This window comes from Vipera ursinii (genome assembly GCF_947247035.1).
Source record: "Vipera ursinii genome assembly, chromosome: 2".
In the NCBI taxonomy this organism is placed as follows: Eukaryota; Metazoa; Chordata; class Lepidosauria; order Squamata; family Viperidae; genus Vipera; species Vipera ursinii.
This window is the reverse complement of record NC_139513.1, coordinates 231,914,503-231,942,278: the sequence shown is the minus strand read 5'-3', so window position 1 is coordinate 231,942,278 and position 27,776 is coordinate 231,914,503. Positions and strand designations below refer to the sequence as shown.

The 27,776-nt window shown below is 38.6% G+C and overlaps 1 protein-coding gene across 1 annotated transcript in view; it reads right to left on the bottom strand.

The window, feature by feature from the left end:
- The window catches only part of NTRK2 (neurotrophic receptor tyrosine kinase 2), a gene marked incomplete at its 3' end in the record, with an annotated part of 190,785 nt that overhangs the window by 28,530 nt on the left and 134,479 nt on the right, over positions 1-27,776 (bottom strand). Inside the window, exons 14-15 of the mRNA XM_083355860.1 lie at positions 14,781-14,911; positions 9,421-9,593 (exon numbers count right to left, since the gene is read on the bottom strand). Coding sequence (XP_083211986.1) covers positions 9,421-9,593; positions 14,781-14,911 — 304 coding nt within the window. The remainder of the gene's footprint in view (positions 1-9,420; positions 9,594-14,780; positions 14,912-27,776) is intronic.

Genomic DNA, 27,776 nt, shown 5'->3' with positions numbered 1-27,776 from the left:
AACCGCAGTGTTCCTTTAATAATCGTGGCATTTACACGTCCAGCCACTGATTTCTCTTAACAAGTACAACAAAAAGCATTTTAAAATGGGCTTAGTCTTTTCACAACGGTTAGGGCTTGTGACTGTGATAAACAGGTTCCATAATGGTCATAACTCAAGGACTATCTGAATCCTCTTTCTTTACATATTGAAAATGAATTAACTTGATTTCTCAGTGAAGCACAAACAATTTTCCTTTTCCTGCTATTAAATCATCCACCCTACCCTGTTCTGAACATATTTTGTTATTTTTTTAATGTCAATGTACCTTACTGCTATTTCCACTTAATGTTGATCAAAAACATCTATAATATACTTCCCCGATCAAATATCTTTCTTTCCCTGCTTAGGCAAGAGTCACTCAACTCTGCATTTCATTTTTGTGCTACTTTTCAGGAGCTTGTTCTGTTCTTTCTTCCTCAATATAATGTGAGACTTCAAAATGTGCCATATCATTACTGGGTGATGCACTTGCTATTCCTGCTTCTGAGCTGTAGAGCTGTGAATCAACTCTTTTCAGATAGTAGAAGCACAGATCAAGGTTGTTCAAATTAAAGGCCATGAAGTACATGCACTTCAGAATCACTCCACTCTTTGAAGCTCAAAGAACACTGCGCTGAAAATCACATACAGTCATATTCTTGCCTCTGGCCAAATATTTGGAGTGTAAAATAGAACATAACTGAAGGCTTCCGAGGGGCTAAAATACCACCAGCTTTTAACAGGGTTCTGTGATCTCATCATGTTGTCCTTGTGCCCCATTCTTATCTCTCCCCCGCAAAAGTCAAGTCTATCTATCTTAATTCAATATAATTTTCTACAGTCATATATCAAGACTATCCAAGGAAATACAAGAATGAGAACCCACTCCTATGTCCTCTTGCTGCCATGACCAACTCGGTCAGTTTAGAACAGGGTTAGTCCACGAGTCATAAAAGAGCCAAGGTTGCCTGCCCCTGGTTTAGAATAACTCCAAAAGATACAAACTCTGATTGTGTTGCTTCTAGAGTTTCTGTAGACAATTATGCATACCCTGGGGTTGGTGGTTTTTTTTTTTTTTTGAGTTGCATTCTCTAGTCACTGCTTCATCTCCTCTTGAAGTGGATTTATTTTTGTCAGCGTTTGCTCCTGAAACATTTCAAGCACATTGCTAAGCACATTGGTTTGTGCTTAAATTGTAAGCCGCCCTGAGTCTTCGGAGTAGGGCGGGATATAAATGGGATTAAAATAAAAATAAAATAAAATAAGTGTTGCACTGCCTAAATTTCACATTCAGGAATCCTTTTTGATCTTTAGATCCTGGCCTGCAATTGTCTGTCTGTCTGTCTGTATCTGTTTGAGTTGTGCCTGTGTGTGTCTGCCTACAAATTGTGAGATCATTTTTTTCCTCCATGGCCTTGGGGGGCGCTGCAGGGTAAGAAATAAATGTGCTTCCAAAGCATGATTACATGCAGATTTTCTCTCCTATCATAAGTAGTGTCAAATGAGAGAAGAATGCTAAATTTCAATTTCGCTTAAGAGAGTCTCTTTTTCACTGAACCATTCTGGATGTTACAGATGAAAAAAAACCATACCTTTTTAAAAGGAAGATATATTACCGTCACATTGCTTCAACTCAAAATGCAACAGTTAGAAGGGAAGCCACTACCCTAATATATGGGTGCTTGAGTTGCTATTAAAGCAATGCAGTTATGACTAATGTTTAATGCATACATTCCATTGTGGGAGGCTGTCTCTTTCCACTAATTTCCCAGACATGCAATAGAAGTAAATCTCTATCAATAGGTTTTCCAAACCTTCTAAAGCTAATGAGTATCTTTAAGGTAAAGGTAAAGGTTTCCCTGCACATGCGTGCCAGTCATTTCCAACTCTAGGGGCCGGTGCTCATCTCCGTTTCAAAGCCCAAGAGCCAGCGCTTGTCCAAGGACGTCTCCGTGGTCATGTGGCCGGCATGACTAGACGCCAAAGGCGCACAGAATAAGCAAGCAAATAATAGATATATGTATATCCCAGAGCTTGCCATCCAGGGAGCTTGCTTGCTTGCTTACTTACTTGCTTACTTACTTACTTATTTATTTATGATTTATTTATTTATTTATTTAAAATAAAGCAAAAAGGCTCTGCTTGCTTGTGGGTAGTGGTATTTCTCATTAAGAGTTTTCTTAGGAAAAACAGTTTGTGGTATGGTGCAATGCCATTCTTCACTTACCATTTGTACCTATAAAAAATAGATAAAAAGATGGAAAGAAAAGTATCAAGACAAAGCAATATAATAACAAAGAAAATCAGGCTTACTGGCTTATTGAGGGGGGTGGGGGGAGAGGAAAACAAATAGGTGAGTGAAAAGTACTTGGCCATGTTTCAATCTAACCATCTGCAATACATGAAGCTTTTTTTGTGTCTGCATACTAACAGTCTAACAAAAATTGGGCAACTGTACACACTTTAGTGCAGGGGTGGGCAAATATGGAAACTTTAACTCCCAGAATTCCTGAGCCAGCCATGAGAGTGTAAGTCCAGTAATTGAAAAATTGCCATAGGAAAGAAAGAAAGAAAGAAAGAAAGAAAGAAAGAAAGAAAGAAAGAAAGAAAGAAAGAAAGAAAGAAAGAAAGAAAGAAAGAAAGAAAGAAAGATTGCCATAGTTTCCCAACCCTGCTTTAGTGGAAACTAAATTTTTAAAAGTCATAAAAATGGATAGAATAATTCAAATATCATTAGATGCTCAGCAGGGAAGCTCCTGCTCTGTCACCATCTTAGTTACCCAGCCTGTGGAAATTAAACTGATAAATACTGAAAAATACCCCTCCTGAGTTAACCCCAAGTATCATAATTCTTGATTCAAGGCTTTATTCCAAACATATTAATCTAAAACATTTTATAGAAGAAAATTCTATGTTAAAAATATTTCACAAAGAAACATTTTAGGTGAAATAAGAGAATGAAATATACTGAATATACTGAAATAGACAGATTCCTTCAGATAAGCTGGTGAATAACCCAGCTGAGTTCACACAACACAACACCTAAATCCTAAAATATTTCAATGGGTTGTCTGGGGGTAAAACAAAGCACGGCTATGGCATACATTTGAAAGAAAACCAAAAAGGCTGTAATTGTGGAGCCTGTCTGGCAAGAATAAAGAATGCTTATTGACAGAGAATACACAGGTTGAAAACTTGTATCAACTCTGGGTGGTTAAAGGACTGATAACAGTAACAAAAGTTAGACATCCTGCATACCACAGCTAGAAGTTAGCAATAGGGACAGACTGGAGCAAACAGAATGTGTATCAAGGGTCTCCAACCTGTGGGCTGTGGCCCACTACTGAGCTGTGGCCTGCTGGCCACTGGGCCGTGGAACAGGCTGCCCAGGGTGTGCATGTGTGTGTGTGTGCACTCACCCCCACTTGCACTAGTGCCACCGTGGCTAGGCAAATGGAGAACTGCACGGCAAAAATGGGGCACTGCACAGCAAAAATGGGGTGCTGTATGGTGAAAACGGGTCGCTGCATAGCGCAAACAGGGTGGTGCTAGCACCCATGTGGCAAAAATGGGACACTGCATGGTGAAAATGGGGTAGTGCTAGCAAGTGTCACGTGGGTGCTAGCACCGCCCAGTTAGCGTCACACGTGTTGCGGCCCTGTTTGTGTGTGTGCGCGCATGTGCACAAAATGCTTCCCTCTCCCTTTTCCCTCTGGTCCACCAACCAAGAAAGGTTGGAGACCTCTCTATTAGATAACTACTGAAGCATTCATTAGATAAGGCTTAGGAATATGGACAGCTAGAAACCAATAGAACAATTGTTAGATCTTTACTAAAATGTTTATTAGATAACATTCCTTATATATCTCACCTTCTGCTTATCCCACCTTCCGCTTTAGTGAAATTGTATAAAGCTTTCTTAATTCTATTATTCAGGGTTCCTTGACATTTTTGGCCAGGACCCCTTTTCTTCAAGAAACAAAACCTGCACCTTGTGTCTGGTGTTCTTCATCGGCTTCAGATCCGAATTGGGGACAACAATCGCTTGCAAATCACACTGTTTGTGGAACATATTAGCCCAATAAAAATAAATCATACTATGACTACTAATACAGCTATACCAATGCTCAGCAGCAATTCTTTGGGTTATTAAAACAAAACTACTTCACCTAATTAGGAACACCTAGTCTTGAACATGGACTTTATATATACAATGATGATGATATATCTATCATTTCACTTTGCCATTTCTTTATGGATGCATTCTTCTTTCAGAACAAGACTAGACAGTTTTGTTTGTTTCTCATTTGAAATATTTTATCTTTTCTCAGGGGAATGTTGTACATGCATTAATAAACAAAAGGTATTCATTTTAATAAAGAATGCATTTTGGCATTTGATGCAATAGCTTTGATTCAGACTTCTAATTCTATAATAAATGTACTAGTTTTTAAGACTTTTAATGTGCGTAAGTAGGTAAAGCCATTTTTAATGTGAGTCTGGATTTTCCCAGAAGCAAAATTCAGCATACTTGGTTTGAAAGATTTTTGTTTATGAAATGAAGTACAATGTGTTGGTATGTGCACTATAAAAGTGGTACATGGTCTATTCTTTACCAAATTATGATACATTTATATCATAAATAAATAAACAATAAACAGTATTTTTCAGATTATGTTGCCATAGAAAATAAAAGCTTTGTAGAAGAGAACTATAGATATGGCTAGTAGAAAATGCTTTATTGACAGATTTAAATATGTCAGTCATGAAGCCTGAGTTATAATACTGTTTTCAGGTAATGATACATATATATGTGTATATATATATTATTTTGATAACCTAACTACCATTCATTTTTAATCACAGGTATATGGCTAATTTTTATCATAATGCTTTTCAGAATGCTGTTAGTAGCAAGCAAGATAAAACAGTTCAGAGAACATAAGATATAGACAACATAGAAGACCAGTTTCCCCCTGAGAATCACAATGGGAAGTAATACCTGGCCACAAATGTAGATTAGAAATATGCAATATTTATATAGAAAAATAGATGTTTTTAAAATAATTGAAGACTTCTATTACTCTGACATAGACAGAGCTTAAGCTGTGACAAAGAAACCAGTGATTAAGTGATTAGCCTTAGCATAACTGGGCATAGAACCAGCCGAAGGGAGGCAACCCTAGACTTAATCCTAAAGTATGACTATGATCTTGTGATGAATGGTAACTACTGCAGAATCTATAGAGGACACTGACTATAATATTATTATATTTAGTATGCACTCAGTTGAGGAACTGCCTGTGGGGTCCAACACATTTGAGTACAGAAGGGGATATTTATCAGAATGAAGGGATGGATGAAAAACAGAGGGCCAAAGAGAAAATATTTAAAGCCTTAATAACTGAAGCTCAACTAGGTACATTAACAATGTAAAAAAGACCACCAAGCCCATGAGGCCAGCATGGCTTTGGAATAGTGTCCAGGTAACTGTAAGAGATAATGAATGAAAAGTCTGTCATAATTTAAGGCAAAGGTTTCCCTGCCCAGTCATGTCAATCTGTAAGGTACGGTTCTCGTCTTCATTTGTTAGCCAAGGGAGCCAGCATTGTCTGAAGACACTTCCATGTTCTTGTGACCAACACGATTACACTCTGAGGTGCACAGAACACTGTTACCTTCCCACAAAAATGGTACCTATTTATCTACTTGCATTTGCATAGTTTCAAACTGCTAGGTTGGCAAGAGCTGGGACAAGTAATGGGTGGCCACCCATCATGCATTCAGGTCTTGAACCCAGGTTGTCATCTCTCTAGCAGACAAGTTCAGCACCTTTAACCGCTGAGCCATTGTGCCCTCTCCCATCGTAATTAGGAGCACAAGAAGGAGAATAAGCTTTGCTAGATAATGGGGGGGCAGAACATGTATATGGAAAAAACAAAAAGAGAATAGTAAAAACTCCTTTACATATATATTAGAAGCAGGAAAGGCATTCAAAGCAACTGAGGCAACAGTTAGATTTTTTCTTAGTTTTTTTTTAAAGTTACTCATCAAAGGCTCTTGAGCAAAGTTAGCATCCATGGGATAAGAGGCCAGGTCTTTTTATAAATTGGTAACAGGTTAGAAAGAACAGAAAGGAGAGATTGGAAATAAAGCAGTAATTATCTCAGTGGAGGGAAGTACAAAGTAGAGGGTCTCAAAAACCTTTATTGGGAATCTATTCAGCTTATTCAGAAATGGTGCTAAACAGCAAACTGCCCAAGTATGGGGATGATAATAAAATATTTGGGCTGATAAATAACAAAAATAACACTAAAGAACAATGGAATTATGTCTTTAAATTGGATCAATGATCAACCAAGTGACAAATGTATTCCAATTTAAGTAGCTATGAGGTAACACATATTATATTTATATTTATTAAACTTGGGGCATACAAGCCTTCATTATATAGAATTTGATGTGGTCTGAGCATTGTAAGTAACTATGACAAAGATCTTGGGGTCATAGAATAACAGTAAAATAAGTGGTGTGGCAACTGTGAAAAATGAAGCAAAAGAACATTAGGAAAGGGACTAAAAATAAAATAACATGCCAGCTTTGTAATCCCCATTTATGGGACAGAGCTTGATAAAAAAGACAATTGAGTGAGAACATGACTAAGGCATATAAAATCATGCATGCACAAGCTGGAGAAAGTAGATGAGAGGGTTTTTTTTCCTTTGGCTCTTAAACATTAAGACCAAGGCCATGCAATAAAGCTTATTGGATGATTTAAAACAGACAATAGAAAGCATTTCTCCATAGAAAGCATAATTAGCCTGTGGAATTCATTACCACATGGCATAGGGACATCTGGAAGGCCACTATGAAAAACAAAATGCTGGACTAAAGGATGGGTTTTTGGCCTGATCCAGCAAGACTATTCTTACGCAGGAATGTGTACCAATCAAATTATTCCATTTGGACCACAACTCAGCAATTTGGAAAATAGACCAATTTCATCTTAGACCCTTTGGAAAGCTATCCGGATTGATTACAGGGCCAAATGCAAATTAAAGAGTTGGAAATGTGAATCTTTGCACACTCACTGACTTTCACGGAGAATTGACACATGACTATAATTGTTTACCTTTTTTTTCCACAGAGGTCTATTAAATGCGTATGTACAAAGGAATATTACAAGAGGAAGAAGTCTACCAAGTTTCAGAAAGGAACTTGGACAAAATTAGATGAAATGTGAGAGCATAGTTGCCCCTTCTGAGTGGATCAGAGCTGCCAAATTCAAGATGAACAGCTTCAGGGATTTTTCTTTAAGGCCAAACTTTGAAATGTGTTGTGCATTTACAGGAAAGTGGGATTCTGAAAAAGAAATGCATTTTCCCATATGAACAACTATCAGATTTGAGTTTTGAGACTATGCCCCTCATATCTCACAGATTGTTTCATATGCCTGGGATGGAGAATTAACAAAGACTACTCAGTGGGTTAGGGCTCAGTGGGTTAGGGCGCTGAGCTTGTCGATCAGAAGGTCGGCAGTTTGGTGGGTCGAATCCCGAGTGCCACGTAACAGAGTGAGTGCCTGTTACTTGTCCCAGCTTCTGCCAACCTAGCAGTTCGAAAGCACGTAAAAATGCAAGTAGAAAAATAGGGACCACTACGGTGGGAAGGTAACAGCGTTCCGTGAGCCTCTGGCGTCTAGTCATGCCGGCCACATGACCACGGAGACGTCCTCGGACAAGCGCTGGCTCTTTGGCTTTGAAACGGAGATGAGCACCGGCCCCTAGAGTCGGAAACGACTAGCACGCATGTGTGGGGGAACCTTTATCTTTACCTTTTTACTAAGTGTTAGTAAGAAAACAAGGAAGCTCTCCTTTCAGGTGAACTTCATGCTGCACCCAATCTTGAAACTTATTTAGCAGCAATATGAGCATTGTTTGCCATTTGTCTTCTTCAACATATATTTTTCAGTATCTAGTTGCCCTATATCCCCAATATTCCTTGGAGTTATACCTTCTCATTGTCAGTCACCAACACTCCTTAACTTCTGCGCCCAAGTAAGGCCAACCAGATATTGCTAGTTCTATCATACAGGTAGTCCTCAACTTACAACAGTTCATTTAGTGACCATTCAAAATTACAATGGCACTGAAAAAAGTGGCATATGACTATTTTTCACACTAATGGCCTTTGTATGACCAGTTGTCTTCCGGGTGAGATTCAAGGTACTAGTCATGGTGTTAAACCCCTACATGGCAGGGGTCCGGAGTACCTCAGGGAACACCTGCTGCCGGCGCCAACTTCCCTTCGCCCTGTGCGTTCCCACAGAGAGGGCCTCCTCAGGGTGCCACCGGTCAGAGAATGTAGATTGGTGGCCCCCAGGGGGAGGTCTTTCTCTGTGGGCGCCCCGGAGCTATGGAACCAGTTACCGGTTGAGCTCCGGACGGCGCCCGATCTTCGCTCCTTTCGCCGCGATCTGAAAACATACCTGTTCGAACAAGCCGGCCTGGCCTGAGGGGGGATTGGTGGGGTTTTTTACTATCATTTTATTGGGGTTTTATTAATGTATTTATTGCTTTTTATGGGCATGTATTTAATTACTTTTTAATTTTTGTAGCTTTGTGTTTTATTCTTGCCCTGTACACCGCCCTGAGTCCTTCGGGAGAAGGGCGGTATAGAAATATTAATAAATTAAATTAAATTAAATAAGTGGTCACATAATTTAGATTCACATTCAGATGCTTGACAACTCACATTTATGATGGTTACAGTGTCCTGGGGTCATGTGATCCCTTTTTGCAACCTTCTGACAAGCAAAGTCAATGGGGAAACCAGATTTGCTTAACAACTGTGTTACTAATTTAAGAATTGTAGTGAGTCACTTAACAAATGTGGTGAGAAAAGTCAAAATAGGGCAAAACCCGCTTAAAAAATTTCTCACTTAGCAACAGAAATTTTGGGCTCAATTGTAGTCATAGTAAAACCTTAGTAAAATGATGTACTGTTTTGATTTTAATTGCAAAAAACAAAGCTGAATTCATTGTGGTTCCTTCATTTTTTCCACACTTTTTTTTCTTATATCAGAGATATATCCCATCAAATACTGGTGAACTGCAACTCTGAGTATACCTGCTGCCCTTGTTAGTTGTGGCTTCTGGGCACTATAGTTCAGCAGCATCTAGAGGGCCAAAGGTTCCTAGCCCTGCATATAAAATGCTTGGAGGAAAAAATATAGATATTAACAGAAACACCGCATGCAGGTTTTTGACTCTCCAAATCTCTAAATTAATAGTGAAACGTCAGGGGAGTTCAAGGGAATTCAGATCTGAACGTAGAATGTGGAAAAATAATAAATAAATAAAATAAATAAAAACGTACCACAAACATTTCTTAATTTACCTAAGGAATTTGTTGAGATCTCCATGTTTCATGTATTCAAAGACCATGATGAGAGGATCTCCCTCCACACACACTCCATAAAACTTGACAATATGTTCATGCTGTAGATTAGTCAGTAGTTCTGCTTCTCGATGGAAGTCTTTGCGGGCATTGTCACTGGCATCTTTCAGAGTCTACAAAGAAAGAACCAAAAGTTGAAAGAAAGGTATTTATTTCCAGACACTTAACTTCTGTATCTTGTTAGTCTTCAGGAAAAATCATGAAATTGGAAGGAGTTAGCTTAAAAAGATAAGGTGCTTTGGTGTAACTATATCATAGTTACTGATACCATTGGAAGCTTCTTCACTGGAGACAAATTCCTTGTGTGTCTAATCGCACTTTGTCAATAAAATATTCTATTCTGTTCTTGGGATTCTCAACTCTGAACTCAGTGACTCTAATATCCACATTTCTGATCCAACCCAATTTTGGAATATTGGGCAGAATGATGTCCATTTCATCTGTCTGTCCATCATCAAGGCAACTATCTCAAACCTATATAGATAATCCTTGACTTATCTCATTTAGTGACCATTCAAAGTTACAACAGCACTTACGTAAAAAAGTGACTTATGACTGTTTTTCACAGTTATGACTTTTGTGGCATCCCCAGGATCATGTGATCAAAATTCAGATGCTTGGCAACTAGTTCATATTTATGACGAGTGTTGTGTCCCAAGTCATGTGATCAACTTTTGCGACCTTCTGACAAGCAAAGTCAATGGGAAAGCCAGATTCATTTAACAACCGGGTTACTAATTTATCAACGGCAGTGATTCACTTAACAATTGCAGCAAGAAAGGTTGTAAAATCAGACAAAAATCATTTAACTAATGTCTCACTTTACAACCGAAGCTTTGGGCTCAAATATGTTCTTAAGTTGAAGACTACCTGTACTGAATGAGGTCACATGAGCTAAAAAACCCAAACACCCTTCATTTTTGTCTTGGGCTACATCTCCCCACATTACTGTTGTTCCTGATGAACTCAAAATAATATTGTGATATTTTTGGAAATACTGCAGTAAAATGTCAAGGAGCTTTTGCTGAACTTTGTAATACCGTAAAGATGGAGGTACATTTCTGAGGAACTACTGTCGTAACCATATCTACATACAGGCAAAATGGTATTTATGAAGAAAGACAGCGCTAGCAGCTGAATATACCCGCCCTTATCTCTCCCAGGAGTGTTACAGCGATAACCGTAAAACTTCATTTGGTAGAACATGTTGCATCTCTAGTGCTATTAATCCCTTGCTATGGAACCCCTAAGGAGCCCAATGAGCTTTTGCTTTTGATCTACAAGAAGCTGCTGAGTTCTATGATGGAACGGTTGCTGTGGTAACGATACACTGCCTTGTGAAACAGCCAAATGAACAAGTTCTCTTAATCCAGATAGGTTCCTTTAGTCTGAGAATTACTCTTGTGGGAACATTTTTATGACATCCTCTAACGTTGGGGTCCTCAGTGCAGTTCTCGTACAACTAGAAACTTGCTTAATAATTTTTTTTCCTCCTTGCCCTCTCCATCCCTCTGAGACCTCAGCACTTTCCAGATGTCTTTTGCAGGATTCACTGTGAGGGAGGACCTTTCAGTGGCCATCCCTTCCTGCTATCTCCATGAATTTACTGGAAACTCTGAGGACAGTTTCCATGTACATGTTCTAAATACTGACAACAGTAGAATTGTCATAAAGCTTTTCCTCAGATGAACGTTTACTTTTCTCGAAATAGAATAGATATCTTTGTCGGGATCACTGCTGTATCTGGAAGAAAATTTTATTTTCCTCATCCATTTTCAACAGTTTATTTATTTATTTGTTTGTATCACAACTATATAATTTTTACAAATAATTCAAGGTGGTGGACATACTTAATACTGCTTTCTCCTCCTCCTTTTCTCTACTACAACTCTGTGAGGTGGGTTGAGCTGAGAGAGAGTGACTGGCCCAAGGTTACTCAGCTGGCTTTCATGACTAAGACGGGACCTGAACTCATAGTCTGCTCTCTACCCTGGTGCCTTAACCACTAGACCAAACTGGCACTCCTTAGAAGAGATACAGTAGTAAATATCTCTACTATCTTCTTAAAATGTTTGTCAATCAACTTACCTAAAATAATCCTGAACTGTAAATGTTTGTTTATCTGTTGGTCGATCTGCAGGATAACTCCCTAAACACTGAACAGAACTGGACCAAATTCTATAAGTGGCAGAAGCCAGGAAAAGGAAGAATGAATTCAAAAATTGGAGGCAAATCTGTTTATGGAGAATAATATACTTAGGGCAATTTTCCCCACATTACTGTAATTCCTTATGAGTTCAAAATAACATTGTAAGGTTTTTGGGAATATTATGATAAAATAGAAAGGCTCAGAGATTATCATGAGCTTTGCAATATTGCACAGATAAGAGATAATCTCCTAGAAATAACTAAGTTATAGCTGTAGATGTGTTCCAGATAAAATTGCATTTATATACTGAAAATGATCCCTAGTATTTTGAATACTCATCCTTATCTCTCCTAGCACCATAAAAAGGATAAACATAAATTTTCATTTGAAGTCATACAATTACCTTGATTGTAATTTTAAACAGCAAAATTCTAATGTTAGTGACTTGAATGTTTTCAAAATGAAAACATGAAAACCCTTCAGAAATCAGGCAAAGTAGAGAGCAATGTGTATTAATGACTAGAATTAGAGAAGAAATTGGTCAGTTCCAGACTTTGGTACAATTTGAATTAATTTGTGCTCCCACAATTGATAATAGACAAATTAGAATGCCAACACAGTTATCTTTTATCTTTTGCAGTGTAGTTCTTTGACCAATAAAAGTATCTAAAAATAACATAGAAGACGGCATATGAAAATACCTATATTAGGGGAAATTGCTTGCAAAGAAATGCACATATTAAGAGCAAAAAAAATGCATAAGAATGTATACTGCAAACAGATGCCAAATCAGGATAGAAAATTTGGTGGTTAGAAAAAAAATACTAATTTTATATCAAACAAAATAGGCAATTTTGTCCATCTTTACAGAAGTATGTACGTTAGCCCGTTGCCAGTGTGGCTTCTTAGAATAAGATTTCTCCACTTCTGGATAAAACTAATGTAACACAAGTCAACTTTCAAACAAGATAGCAAAAGGCCATTTCCACTCAGCACACCCTCTCAGCGCATTGGTTTTAGAGGGCTTACAGAAAGCCACCATGCCATTTAAATCTCACTTAAATCTTGCACAGGAGCTGACTGGAAAGTGGAAGCCTACAAATCAAACTCTCTACAAACAAACTGAAAGTAAAAATAAACCCATTCCACCCCCCTCTCTTTCTCCTTCTCCTTCTCTATTGAGATTCTCAGTCATCAGTCATGGTTATCCCAAAGGTGCAATTTGAAAAGCAGCTAGACCTGCCTGATATTTTCCTTAAAAATGTTTCACTTCTCATTTAAGAAGCTTCTTTATTTCAGAACTGAAGAATGGGTGAATCAAGAAAGTCCATTTACCTTTTGAATGGCACCTTTGGAAACTTCTCCTTTTAAAAAAGCTAGCTGTGTGTTTTTCTTTTCTATGTGTGAACATGTATAAATTTATTTACCCTATTTCTATATAAGATCTCGGAATACCTACTCTTTTCAAATCATTTATGGTTACAAGATCAAAATATCTGCTGAATTTTTTCACTTTCCCCTTTTCTTGCCAAACTCTTCATTTTCAGCTTTAGACGTCCCACAAGGCACAACAGTAGCTATTTCTTCACATGCATACAGTACACAATGCTGTTCTGGGTTGCTCAGCAACCAGTGAAGAGGCATGTCAAAGATCCAATGAATGAAAAGAAAATGTGACGATACTTGAACATTAACAAAGATATGGGGCAACTTGTTCTGTTGCTCCTCAATCTACATTTTTTTCTGAAATGGACATACCAGTCACAAAGTACTCCATCTCAACTGGAGAAAATAGAAACTATTTTGCAAAACTGGTGGTCAGCGCAACTCAGTTCTGCACCTATTCTGGAGTTTGGCTCACCAGTCTCCAGAATGTGTCCTTGTTATGTTTGTGTTTCTGGATTTTTTTCTTGCATGAATTGTGCTTGTCCATTTCATCTCTTTATCACTAAGACAACCACAGGGTTTGAAAAACAAAGTAAACCCAAATGAAAGCTAATGCTTAGCTTTGAAGTCAAATCCCCAGATCTGTCAAAAAGTGACCTATTTTGTGTATATTTGTTAAATGTATGAAAGGAGTTGAAGAAGAGAATAAGGTTACATACACTGGGGCTGTTCAATGCTGACAGAGTAAACCAGGGGTAGGCAACTATGGCCCCTTTACAACCCATGGACTTCAGCTCCCAGAAATCCTGAAACAGCATGGTTGGCTCCAGAGTTCTGGGAATTGAAGTCCACAGGTTATAAAAGGGCCATTGTTGCCTACCCCATTTGTTTAACAACTGTTCAAAGTTACAAAGGTGCTGAAAAAAGTGGCTTACGACTGGTCCTCATATTTATGATCATCGCAGTGTTCTCCCTGTCACATGATCAAAATTTGGGCTCTTGGGAACCAGCATGTATTTACGATGATTGCTACATCCTGGGATCACATGATCAACCTTCCCAAGAGGTTTCCAACAAGCAACGTGGTTGTTCAATGACCACATGATTTGCTTAAGGACTCAGCAAAAAAGGTTGTAAAAGTGGGTGCAATTCACTTAAAAATTCCCTATTGTGGTCCTAAGGCAAGGACTATCTGTAGATGCAATGCAGTGGGATTCATTGCAAAGCTCACCAAGATCTGCCACAGAGGTCCAGAACATTTTCTGTTTAAGGATTCACCTTTCCCCTGTGGGGTGTTCTGGAGGGGCCATAATCTCCCACTGAGTAGGGCCAGGATAAAAACTTCAACCAGATTGCATTTCTTTGTATGCATCATTAACATTGCATTGAATTTATTCAACACAGGTAGCAAGATGACTCTTTATATATCTAATAGTTTTTCACTTCATCACAATAACCATTACAGTTACTAGCAGTTCTTAGTGAAACTTGTGGGGCACCCAGTGTCCAAAATGGTGCAGAGTTAAGTATAACTCTGGGACTTTGTATTGTAGGACTCTGCCTTAAAACAAGAGCAATTAATATAACTTTGTAAATGCATAGACTAAGGAGTAAGTATTTCTGTTGAAACCCAAATGCCTTTGTGGATCAATTTAAGCAATAACGGGAGGCTAAAGAAAGTAATATTCTCAGAAAGAAATAGTTTATTCTGGAGAAACAGAACTGACTGGTGTATAACAAAAGTCTATAGGATATTTTTTTTTACCTTCACAGCAACCAAGATCTTATCCTGTTCAAAACATAGGTTATAACATTCAGCCAAGAAGACTTTGCCGAAGGCTCCTTCTCCCAGCTCCCTCTTGAGGACAATATTGTGGCGCTTGATATGCTGCACAACTGTAAGGTAAAAAAGTGAGGATCAGTCATTAATTTCTAGTTAGACTGTCAATAGCAGGAGCTTACAGCATATTAAATGAAGCTTGCTATCTGGGTTTGCCAAGTCCTGTTGAAATGGGTCATAGAAAGTGAGATGTCTAGGTTTTGCCTCTTCTCATTATTAAAAAAAGATGAAAATGAATAGTCTTCTATTGAGTTGTTTAAAGTTAAACAACTCTACATATCATTAAAGACAATAACTCTAAGAGGATTCAACTTTTGTTAAAAGGAAACAAGATGGCTGTAATGTGGAGCAGCCAAAAGATTGTGAAATACATAGCATTACTTTGAGAAGATGTTAGATGGAACCCAAGGTGGTAAAAAACAAAACAAAAATCACATAAAATAAATATATTCATTTTAATATTTCACTTATATATTTATTTTCAGTATGTATATAGCAGCCCAACTCAAACAGTGTGATTCTGGATGAAGTGCAGCAAAAATAAACATTAATAAAAAAGCAATCACCCATACCTCATTAAAAAGCAGTCCAATATATAAAATGGTGAATATAATTTAATATTGAATATAATAAAATTTCAGACAACCAGAAAGTGACTCCAGTCAAGTGAGTCCCGCATGGCTGGAGAAAATGTCAAGTACCTGCTCCCAACCTTAAAACCTTAACTAGTTTCTTGTACTTTCATTTAGACATTGTGAAAGGTGTAAAATGAAAAGAAAAGGAAAGAAGGTGTGAAAAAAAGACAGGAAAGTGAAGAGAAAATGATAAAGTTTAAAGAATGTCAAAGTTCAGAATTATTCCAGCACTGGATAAGACACCTTAGCTGGGCTTACTACTTCAAAACAGGCTGTCTTCAAATAATTTGCAGTATGGCTGTATTATTATTATTATTATTATTATTATTATTATTATTATTATTATTATTATTATTATTATTATTATTATTATTATTATTATTATCATCATCATCATCATCTTCTTTACTTCCCCTTCTTATTGGGATGATGATGATTGATGATGATGATAATTCTGTTCCTTTGCATGTACATCAAGAGCCTCTGTACTGGAGACAAATTCCTTATGTTTCTAATCATGCTTGGCCAAATAAAGTATTCATTCAATCAATCAGCCAATCAATTTCTTACAACTGCCTGGTTATCTTTTTATTAACATTACTGGACCATATGACCTTATAATCTTTTCAGGTAATTTGCTTTATTTCCTTATTCATCTTTATGCTCATATATACCACTATGACAACTTCAAGTAACAAATACTTAGGAGTATTTGTGTCGGTATTTAATGGAACAATGCCAGCTTTGTCCAGATTGAGTCTTTCTGAACTCCTTGGGTGGTCATGAAAGGAGATTTCACAGATCTTGCAGAGATCCTATACATGTGGTATAACTTGGGCCATGCTGGGTTAGGAAAACTGTCACAGAAAGTGTTATTTCCTACCTGTCAAGGACTGCATGCATTGTATGTTGTTTTTTACTCAGACTTTAATTTGTGTTTCTTCAAAATCAAATCAAAATGGTCAAGAACCATAAAAATAACAAATATCATAACATCAGTCACTAAGATACATCCTTCCACCTTAAAACAAACCTCTCCAACTATTCAAAGAATGCCAAAGCAATAGTTAATAAAAATAAATTTAACTGGTAAACCCAAACTTACAATGCAGGAAAGAAAGTGATCAAATAAACACATAATCGTAAAACTATTTTATACATGATATACTTGTATAGAATCTATAGAAATATATAGTATAGATCAACTGCTTTAATCTTCACCCAAAACTTTCAAAAGGTCAATATACATTGATCTAAACCCCAGATGGATTTCTTCCAGTTAATACAAAATGTGTGTTGTGATTCAGGGTCAGCCTGTGGGTTCGGCAGTTGGGTCGGATGATTCAGAGGAGGAGGAGGGGGGTGTTGGAGACCTTGCTGAGGATAGTATTGAGGCTCCGCAGAGCCCTCAGCCAGGCCCCTCCCATCTGGTCACGACGCAGACCCAGCTGTGTGAGCCTGACAGCATGGATGAAGATGACCCACAGCTGGCCCTGTTCAAGGACACCCGACGCAGGAGGCAGTCAATCAGGAGTAAACAGAGGAAGGCAATGGGGCACCTCGGAAGGAGGCAGAGAGAAGCCACGCCCTGAACTGTTTAAAAGGGGAATGTGTGGGAGGGCTGGTTTGCTGAAGGCAACCGTTTGAATAGCTCCTGTTTCATGGTTTGTGTTTGCTCTCTTTGCTTTATGTTAATAAATTTGGCAGGCTTAGTTCCAGCCTCTTGCCGTTTTGTAAAAGGGGTTGTCCCTGCCTTTTCTGCAGGGCCGGTAGTAGGCTGGTACAGAACAATGTGGTGATGACCACCAACTCAGGTGATTTACAATGAGAATTAGATAAATTAATCAAGGACCAAAAAAAAAAACCCAATGGCAGGTAATCCTAATGGCTATGACACTTCAAGAATCAAAGGAACCATGTCTCTGAATAGTGGTCCCTGGGAAACAAAAGCCCCATATTCTCCTTCTGGGCCTATTATGGGCCCTGCAGAGGATGAGGAATGTGAGTAGACTGATCTTTAGTCCAACCAGCACTATTCAACTTGCATTAATTGTATTAACAGTTGTCTTCTTGTCAATGAAGAAGACAACTGTGGTGCTGAAATAACTCCTAAAAGATATCGGGAATAACTTTACAGAAAGGTATTCATTTTTTTATAGAACCAAGACGGTTAATCATCTAGGGACATCTCTGATCCTGTGGACTTCAGGAAATAAATTAAAAGGAGGAAAACAAAGCACATTTGTCATATGTCACAATCATTTTTTAGCTCCTTTAACAACTGTTTCTCTTTATTAACTGGGGGGGAGGGATGGGGATTTCATATAAGGGTGAAGACAAAGTATGCCCCCTTTTAATTGAATCCAGCTTTCTCTGTGGCTCAGATCTCTTGCTCTTCTTAAACTGCCTCTTACTCTGTCTGTTTCATTCAACAAGTAGGACAAAGAAGGCATTTCATTCTATCAAATAAGATTTACAGTTGTGTTCACGGTAAAAAACCGGGAGAGATAGAGATAAGAAAGAAGATGGGCCAATATTTCTAAAGGAGTTTGTACAATAGATTACTAAAGGAACTTATTACTAATAGACTTAAACTTTGGTTTCACCGTTTTCTTTGAAGTCTCCTTTTTGAAAATAGATAAGATTTAGGACAGGGGTCTTCACACTTGGCCCTTTTATCACTTGTGGACTTCATGCTCCTTGGGTCTGTTTTTTGTTGTTGTTATTGTTTTGTTTTGTTGTTTTGCTGTGCCTTTGAGTCATTGTTGTCTCCTGGCTACTGCTGCGTGCCATTAAGATAATGAGAAGAGTCTATAGTTGTGCAAAGGATACTGCAATAATAAGATAAGGAAAGCTAGCTTATTTGTTTATCCATGATCTTTGTAAAAATGGTTCCAAAATCAAACATCCCACATTTAAATTGAATAAGGGAGCCTAATCACAGAGCAAACTAAACCTCCAGTTGTAAGCTCAGGTTTTCCAATTTAATTGAGACTAAGCTTTGCTGAACTAATTGTTTTCTATGAAGACCTGAACCAATCTTATTTGCTGATTTAGCTGGCTTTCTTTTCTGTAGCATTCAGTACCTTCCAGATGTATTGGGACTTAATTCCCTGAAAGTTGTAGTCCCCAAACATCTAGACCACACCAGGTGGGAGAAGGCTGATAAACTTTGACTGTTAGTTGCACCACAATATCTAGGCAAACATCTTTCTCCTTCAGATGTTTTGTGAATTGAAGGAGCAGCAGGCTGTAAGTGCAAGACACTGACTTTTCTGCTAAGGGCCAAGGAAAGACCATCTAGCAGAAATACAGAAGTGCTGGATTTATTATAAAGGAAGGCTAATATTTGCTCCTGGGATGCAATGACTGAGAATCTACCGGAAGTTCAACAGATAGGATAATTCCTAATATGATGTTAAGTCTAATGGCAAGCAGATCACATCCTAATTTTTCAGTACTAGCTGCCGTTCTTAGTCTCTCTCTCCAAATGCCTCTCTCTTTCTGAGTTGATAATTACAACATTTGGTGCCAAGCAGCTGTCACTGAGGAACAGGAGCTGCCCAAATACTTCCGCTGCACAATGCATGCAGGCTTATTGGCTAATTTAGTACACTATAATGAACTCTCCCACTGGCTTCCTTCCATCCATAGCATGGGACACAGTGAAACATAGACTACAAGCTTGGACATTTTGTTCTGATGCATCTGAAAGGAGAGGAAACAATTGGGAGAATCTGTACTCACAATTGTCCCTTACGCCCAGCAAACTTGCTTAAATAGTGAGCATCCGGAAAACATCCAAGAGTGGCTGTGATTGTCAGAAGGGTAACGGATCTAGCCTTTTGACAGATGTAAGGTGCTGCTGAATACGTATGCACATGGCCAAAGGGCAATTCAAACACCCACACACCCACACACACATAGGAGGGAAGGGGAGGGAGGGAGAGAGCGAAGAGAGAGAGAGAGAGAGACTGGTTGACTGGAATGGCTGTTTCAGCTTTATTCCGATTTTCACTTGCTTAGACTAATGAATTTGACCTTCAAATAGGCATCAATCTTTTGGAACTTCTAAATTTACTCTAACTTTTGCCTAATTGCATGGTTTAAAATCCTGTTTCTCTCCAAGAAGCTTAGTGTATAAATTCCCCCCTCCCTTTCTTTATACTAACAAAGAGACAGGAATGAGCCCATGGTTACTCTACAACCTTTTTGTTCATGCAGACATTTGAGTGTGGTCTTCCTCAGCCAAAATCCAACATTCTAATGAATTCTCTGTACTGGATATCATAGTGCCAGCAAGAAACAACAATTAAGAAAATCAAGGACCTGCACAACACCTATAATAGTTGGGGGAAATAGTTGTGGATGAGTCAGAGGATCAATCAGCACAAATTCATCCTATACAGGGCTTGGGAATTTTGATAGGGGGAAAAGGGTTGATTCAGCCTAGCATCTCTAATTATTACTCTAATTAGTCTCCCTTCTACAGTCCTTGAGGGAATATATAGGCCTTCTACAGTCTGTTTTACAGATTGAGAATTTGAAACCTAAGGCCAATTGTTCTGTTAAGAAGACCAAAATGACATTCTGATTAATTAGGAATCCTTAATTTTGCAGTTTTAGCTAAAAGAGGTGTACAAATATTATACACAAATCATGTTTTCCTCACTCTTTACTCACTATGTCATTTGAATCTCCTATTAACAGAAGGTTAAAAATGTCATCTTCAGATATACAATGGATGTGACTTTCCCCTCTATTTCTCAACAAGATGAAGCTATTACTTATTTTTTAAAAACCTTCTGTAGTCAGGGTTTATTAAGCATGTTCCACATCCTGCACAAAAACCCTCTGATGTTCATACCATTAAGCCTGTGTGAAATGCTATCACATTGCTTCCAAACACACACCTTGATCCTATCACTGGAATGGTCTGCTTAGAAAAAGTGTTTCAACTCAAAAAATAAAGTGCTCCTCCTCAATGCTGCCAATATCTCACTTCTGTCAGACACACTGTTTTATCTGGAATATTTTCTATGCAGATACTTACAGATGAAGAAAACAGGAGAAGGCCAGGGGAGCAACTACTTGGCCAAAAACAGTTGAAGACCTGGATATTATCCCAGACCTTGGGGAGATGTGATTGTGTGCACCCTTCTAGTAGATAAGATAACCTTTAAGATAAGATAACTTTTATTGTCATCTTCCTGTATACACAATGACACACATTAAAATGAAATTTCGATTCACCGCTCTTAAAAACCCACCAACAATGTCACCATCCTAAGGATAATAAAGATAATAATAACAGCAGCATCCAAAAATGCCAAGTTATACAAAAATGATAACAACACACACACACACACACACAGAGAGAGAGAGAGAGAGAGAGAGAGAGAGAGAGAGAGAGAGAGAGAGGTAAAGATAGAGATTGAGATAGATATTAAGCACAATCCATTTTGAAAACATAGCAGAAAAGAGTCTTGAGAGTTCACAGGGTTGATACTATATGGCACAAAGCCTCCACCCAGAAGGTAACAATGAAAACTGGTCATGGAGAGGATGTGTAGAGTCCTTGATAATACTGTGGACCCTGGTCAATCAGTGCTTATATACCATGTCCTGGCACCAAACATTTCGTAGGACAGCTCTGAGGAAGCCCCTTGAGCAAAATGAAGCATCCCATTCAGTGCCTGGCCTAAGTTTAGAGGGTACCATTTGAATCATAATAAAAATGAAAAGAGCAGAACTCAGTGTCAGGAAAGGAAGATTTATATATGTGGAGTATACGATCACTTAGAAAAGTGATGGCGAAACTTTTAGAGACCGAGTGCCCAAACTGCAACCCAAAACCCACTTATGTATCATCGGGTGCCGGGTGGGCGTGGCCCTTTGGGTGGGTGTGGCCAATTGGGTGGGTATGGCTGCAGTGGTAGCTGCAGACTGGGTGGGACTAAAAAGTTCAATCAATCAATTCCAACTTTGTGAGAACTTTTTTTCCCCCACGAGAAGTTGATTAATTGAACCTTTTTTGGGGGGTACATGGCAGCAGAGGCTGAAAGTGAAAAGGTTTTATAAAACCCAGCTGAAGGCCTAGGACTGGGTGATGACATGCGTGGGCTCTGCATGCCACCTATGGCACCTGTGCCATAGGTTCGCCACCACGGACTTAGAACATACAATAATAGGATTGGAAGGGACCCCGGAGGTCTTCTAGTCCAACACCTTGCTCATGCAGGAGACCCTATACCATTCCAGACAAATGGTTGCCCAGTCTCTTCTTGAAAACCTCCAGTGATGGAGCATTCACAACTGCTGCAGGCAAGCTGCTCCACTAATTAATTGTTCTCACTGTCACAAAATTTTTCCTTAGTTCTAGGTTGCAGCTTCCTTTAATGATCTTCCATCTGGTACTTCTTGTCCTGCCCTTAGGTGCTTTGGAGAATAGGTCCACCCCTCATAAAACTAAAAAAATCCTTCTCCAAGGCACATTGCTTGCTTCATTCCAAAAGCACAAGAAATGAAAAGTGAAGAGTCCAAGGATTTCCAATAGCTGATCAGTCGGCCAGTGTTTCTCAATCTTAACATCTTTAAGAACTTTGTATGTTGATAGCTGTTATAAATAAGATCGGAAGTTGCTTCTATAAGTATTATTTTTTTGTTTGACTTTTGCTTTGCTTTATAGTTTTTTTTCAAGCCTTTTTCTTTAGCCTTATTTCTTTTTTTTTCTTCTATATTGTTTTGTGTTTATCTGTTAACACTGTAAAAAAAATATCTAGCTATATATAAAGATTTATGGACTTCAACTCCCAAAACTCTGAGGGACTCTGAGAGTGGAAGTCTACACATCTTAAAATTATCAAGGTTGAGAAACAACGCACTAGGCACAAGGTATGGACAATGTTTTTGGTGCTACATTAGGTAAAGGTAAAGGTTCCCCCGCACATGCGTGCTAGTCGTTTCCGACTCTAGGGGGCGGTGCTCATCTCCGTTTCAAAGCCGAAGAGCCAGCGCTTGTCCGAGGACGTCTCCGTGGTCATGTGGCCGGCATGACTAGCACGGAACGCTGTTACCTTCCCACCGTAGTGGTCCCTATTTTTCTACTTGCATTTTTACGCGCTTTCGAACTGATAGGTGGGCAGAAGCTGGGACAAGTAACAGGCGCTTACTCTGTTACGCGGCACTCGGGATTTGATCCACCAAACTGCCGACCTTCTGATCGACAAGCTCAGTGTCCTAACCCACTGAGCCACCGCTACATTACTAAATTTTCAACCTAAGGTAAGCTTTTATGCAAAAGCTCTTAGGAGTCCTCTGACAATAAACAGGCATGCATCTAATTCAGCTCAGAATGCAAATGTATTTGGAAGCCACAGTGATTCCCAAGGAGGTCATTGTTCTCAGGCACATTTCATGAGCTTTGATACCTCTTGGTTACATCCAGTAACACCATTGCTCCTCTGAGATGTTTTGAGTAATTTGGCTCAAATACAAGTTCTGCAAATCTGATGGTTACAGGCTAATATCTCCATGCTTGCTCTGCTGGCCCAATGCATTCACTGGCTCCCAATCACTCCAATGGATGTGTTTCCATAGAAGGGTTATGACACTAATGGCTAATTAGAAGTCAATGGCTCCTAATATAAATCAGCTGATCGATCCAGAACTCAGCACATTATACACAAAAACATTATGGCAACATGGTTAATCTAACAAGGGCAGAAAAAGAACGATCTCCTTCCATATATCTCAGATATCATCAAAATGAGTTGAATCTTTTCTTGGAAATAACAGATCCTACCAGAGATACACTGGGATAATCAAATGTAATAGTATTGCAACACCCTATGGAAACAATTTCCATAATTTAACAATGTATGAAGTATTTGTTTTACTTTTGTTTTTATTTTTTGCACATTCTGATTGTATGAGTTGAAGTTCTAGAATTATAATGAAAGAAGAAAAACTTCAGATATAGTTTAAGATGTAACCTAACCCTTGGAGTCACAAATCCAAGCAATCTGAAGACTTGTAGACCTAGAAAATCAGGAATGATTTTGTAGTTCAAAGGAATAATAAACACTGGTACAGCTGCATGAAACATTTGAGGGCTACATAACTAAGCAATACATTTAACTACGACAATTTTTAATAAAACATATTTTTTTAAAAAAAATGTTTAAGAATTAAACATGGCACATGCTTAACATTTACTCAACAGGAGCTACTGACAAGTAAATATATTGAAAATGCCATGCTTTTGCATCTGTGAATTTATTCTGAGGGCTACAAGATGCATTACTTTACCTTTATCTTTATTTTAGAACAGGGGTGTCAAACTGCCGGCCCATGGGCCAGATGCGTCAGAGCGAAACTGCGCCCACCTCATTGCCAGCAATGGCAAAAAAGTCATGATACGTCATGACACAACACATGACGTTGCGAGTTTGACACCCCTGTTTTAGAAGAATAAAGTACATTGAGGGGCTTTTCTTAATCTGCAGATAGGCTGATCACCAAATTTCTGATAAAAATGATAACTTATTCTCACTTTATTCCTGAAAAGGCTCCATGTCAGTATTAAGGACATACAGGTAGTCCTTGACTACCATGAACACAACTGGGGCCAGAATTTGCTCTGCTAAGTGAGTCGTGGCTCAATTTACACCCTATTTTGCCATGCAAATCACTGCACTTAAGTGAATAATGTGGTTGTTAAGCAATTCCAGCTTTGCTCCATTGACTTTGCTTGCCAGAAGCTGGCTACATGATATTACTCCAGGACGCTGCAAGCATTTTAAATACATGACAGTTGCCAAGTGCCCGTTTTGGGATCACATGACTATGAGGATGTGGGGTGATGGTTGTAAGTCACTTTTTTTCAGTACTGTTGTAACTTGGAACGATTGCTAAACACCAGGTTATAAGTCGAGCACTACCTGTACAGTAGTCAGGGAAATGATTCTCAGCAAGTGATACAAGATCAGTCCAGATCAAAAGCGTCCTCTGGGTGAAAAGCCGTGCAGATACAAATACAGTTATGCTTTCCCTTCAGAATACATGTCAATAAGGCAATGAATGGTTCTGATTTAGGAAGCCTTCCTTCTGAGGGGTAATAAACTGAGTTTCCAAAAACGATTAGCTTGAAAATGCTTATTCATTTAGCTAACCTTTAAACTGTCCTTTGCAATCAATACATTTTACTAAGATACCCCTGATTATAGTTAGGTTTCTTCCAACCTTAAGTGTTTAAAGAGGAATTGAACAATTAATTCATTATTGATTATTGATCCCGAGATGATAGGATTTTCGTTAAATTTGGTTGAGTGAACGCCATAGGTATTACGCATACTAAAAGCAACGATCTATAAGGTGCTGCAACTACATCCCAGAAGTCCCTAAGCAATCTGATCTTCACTGACTCAGAATTAAATTGCATTTTATGCAGATGAACTGGATACAATCAGTCCCATGGTCACATAAAATGAAGAAAATAGAATAAAGATACATGACTTGAAAGCTGTGTGAAACACAACAGCTGACGAAGATGTCTGGGCTTCACAAGAACCTCACCTGATGTGATCTCCCCACAAGACCCACTAACCACACAAAGCCCTTATAAATAGAGGGACAACGATATCCCCTCAACTCTGCTGAAGATGTAACGTAGCCTGGTAACAAAATGTTCACAAAGCAACGCACAGGTTCGGAGAACAAACCTCCACCCTCATCCTATACCCAAGCTACAGATATTTGCCACCATTGCAAGCTTCAGGAACTGTTTATGGATATGCATCTATGAGCTGGTTTCTTACACTCATTGATTAAGCATTTACTCAGATTCTGGAATAGTACCTTCAGAGGGAATCCCACCTCACACATACCATGTCTCCATCAAACTCCTTTACTGTCAAAGGAGATCCAGGTGGTACATCTGATAACAAAACAGATAGGATGGCAAGTTTTCTGAAATCACATATGACTAATCAAAGAACTGCAGTTAGGAAGATAACCAGTTCCACTTCATCACGGTCTCTTTGATACACAGATATAACTGAGTGTAATGGGCTGTTAGTGAGTAACATGTTTCTTACCTGGAATTTTGTCTGGACATCAGACAAAATGACAGAAAAGAGGATGTCTCTTCCAAAGGTTGCATCTATGTGGAGGTGGGAGGTTCAATATGTAGAGTTGTACAGTGATGAAAGGCTGAACCCATTTGGCAACTTGGGACAGCTTCTGCAGGGTAGTAACTGGAAGAAAGCTGCTGATGCTGCCACCACACTTATAAAATAAAGGCAGATCAGAAGGAGGCACAGATGTCTGGCTAGTTCACAACAAAATTATCAGAGAGAAAAACGTACCCTTTAGATGCATCCTAGAAGCAAAATAATAATAAAAAAAGCTGGTCACGTGAAACACTGCTGCACACTAGAGGTAAAAGAAATAAGAAGTTGAAAGACATCCAAGGGATGAAATAATGTTTCCAACATTGTTGGGCAGTTGGGAAAAAGATAGGTAATCTAATGTTTTGATTCAAGTAGAAAACTGCAACCAGGTTTGGAAATAAATATCTGTGCAAGAAATGATGTTATTCAATGAAAAAAGAGACTGAGAGAGTCCCTCATAAATCACGCAGTTCTCCAACACGGCAAACAAATATATGGCTCCCAAAAACTCTACTTTTCCTGAGAAGAACTAAATCAGGATGTAGCAATGGGAATCAAAATATTTCAATCTTAACATGATGAAAACAAGAGGTTCCAAGCTTGAAATGTCAGGAATGCTGGATGATAGAAATGCACAAGGCCTTCATGAAATGCTTTATCAGCAATTTAGAAAAAAGAAAAGTAATTCCTGACAAAGGAAACAAGAAAATACCACAAGATATTACTTTATAGAAAAGACAACAAATCTTGTTGTTTCAGGTGCAGCAGAAAAGCCAACATAAGATGGATCTGATATGGGATGGGATTAAATTGTTGTTTCCAGGTGAATTCTTCAAGTTACTTCTCTTCAGCCACATAAGAAGCCCTTGTGATATATAATCCTTCTGCTTGTTCCCAATAGGGTTTGGGAACCAAATCTTCAAAGCTGTAAGGCAAAGGAAATTGAGACCTGCAAAGAAAATTTCCTCTTGATGGACAGAAAATTTATTGGATCAGCTCACAAGGCAGAGATATTCCCAGCAGGTGAAAAAGAGGAGATAATTGTATATTCAATATTGACAGAGATTCTGATTTTGGACACTTGGGCATTGCTTACTTATCAATCCAAAGAACAAGCTCTTCACCTGTTCACACAAAGGTCATGGGCTAAGGAACTGAAAAAGTTTCTGCTTTGGTAGGCTGGTAGATGAACATAAAATAATAGAATTGGAAGGGACCTCGGAGGTCTTCTAGTCCAACAGACAAATGGATGTCCAATCTCTTTTTGAAGGCCTTCAGTGATGGAGCATCCACAAAGGTAAGTTATTCCATTAGGAAATTTCTTCCTAGTTCCAGGTTCCTTCTCTCCTTGGTTAGTTTCCAACCATTGCTTCTTGTTTGTATAAAATAACATCTGAAATCAGTATAGTCCAATTGTTGAGATTTCAACAGCCTAATTTCCCCCCTCCTTTCCCTCCCAATACATGTGTTGGTTTTATTCAGCAGTCAAGAGTACAAAAGATAGACACTTCCAATATTGACTGTGTCCACTCTGTGGAAAATGGTTGCCAAGACCACAAAAGTGTGATAAGAATGCAGTTGAAAAAATCTTTTGTCAATCTTCATCAATTGACAGCAATCCAAGGAAATATGAAACGGACATCCATTTTAAGAGAAAATAAAAGCATCACTGAAGACCCTGGAGATTTATCCTGCTCTACTGGGAAAAAAGTGAGAATTTTCCTGTTGCTCTACGATGCAAATAAATCAGTTGTCCCAGCTGGATTTCAAGAGGTACATTTCTTATGGAATATTTGATTGAGACCATTTCCAGTTTTGCAATATAATCTGGACAGTTTGACCATACAGACAGTCTTGGAAAGCTAAAGTTGCCCTCCACGCTTTCAGTGTTTTATACATTTGATGCAGATGACACAGAGGTGTGCTCCCTACTGTAGTGAAAACATGCATCATGAAGAAAGGCATAAAGGGAACATCTCCAGAAAGATTGTCTGAGAACAGCCACCAGTGGAGGGATTCCTAGATGTAGAGTGGAATGGAGAAGAGGAGATGTCACATCCAAGTTCAGAAAAGTAGAGTGGATGGACCATACCTGGAGGGGGCACATTCAGATA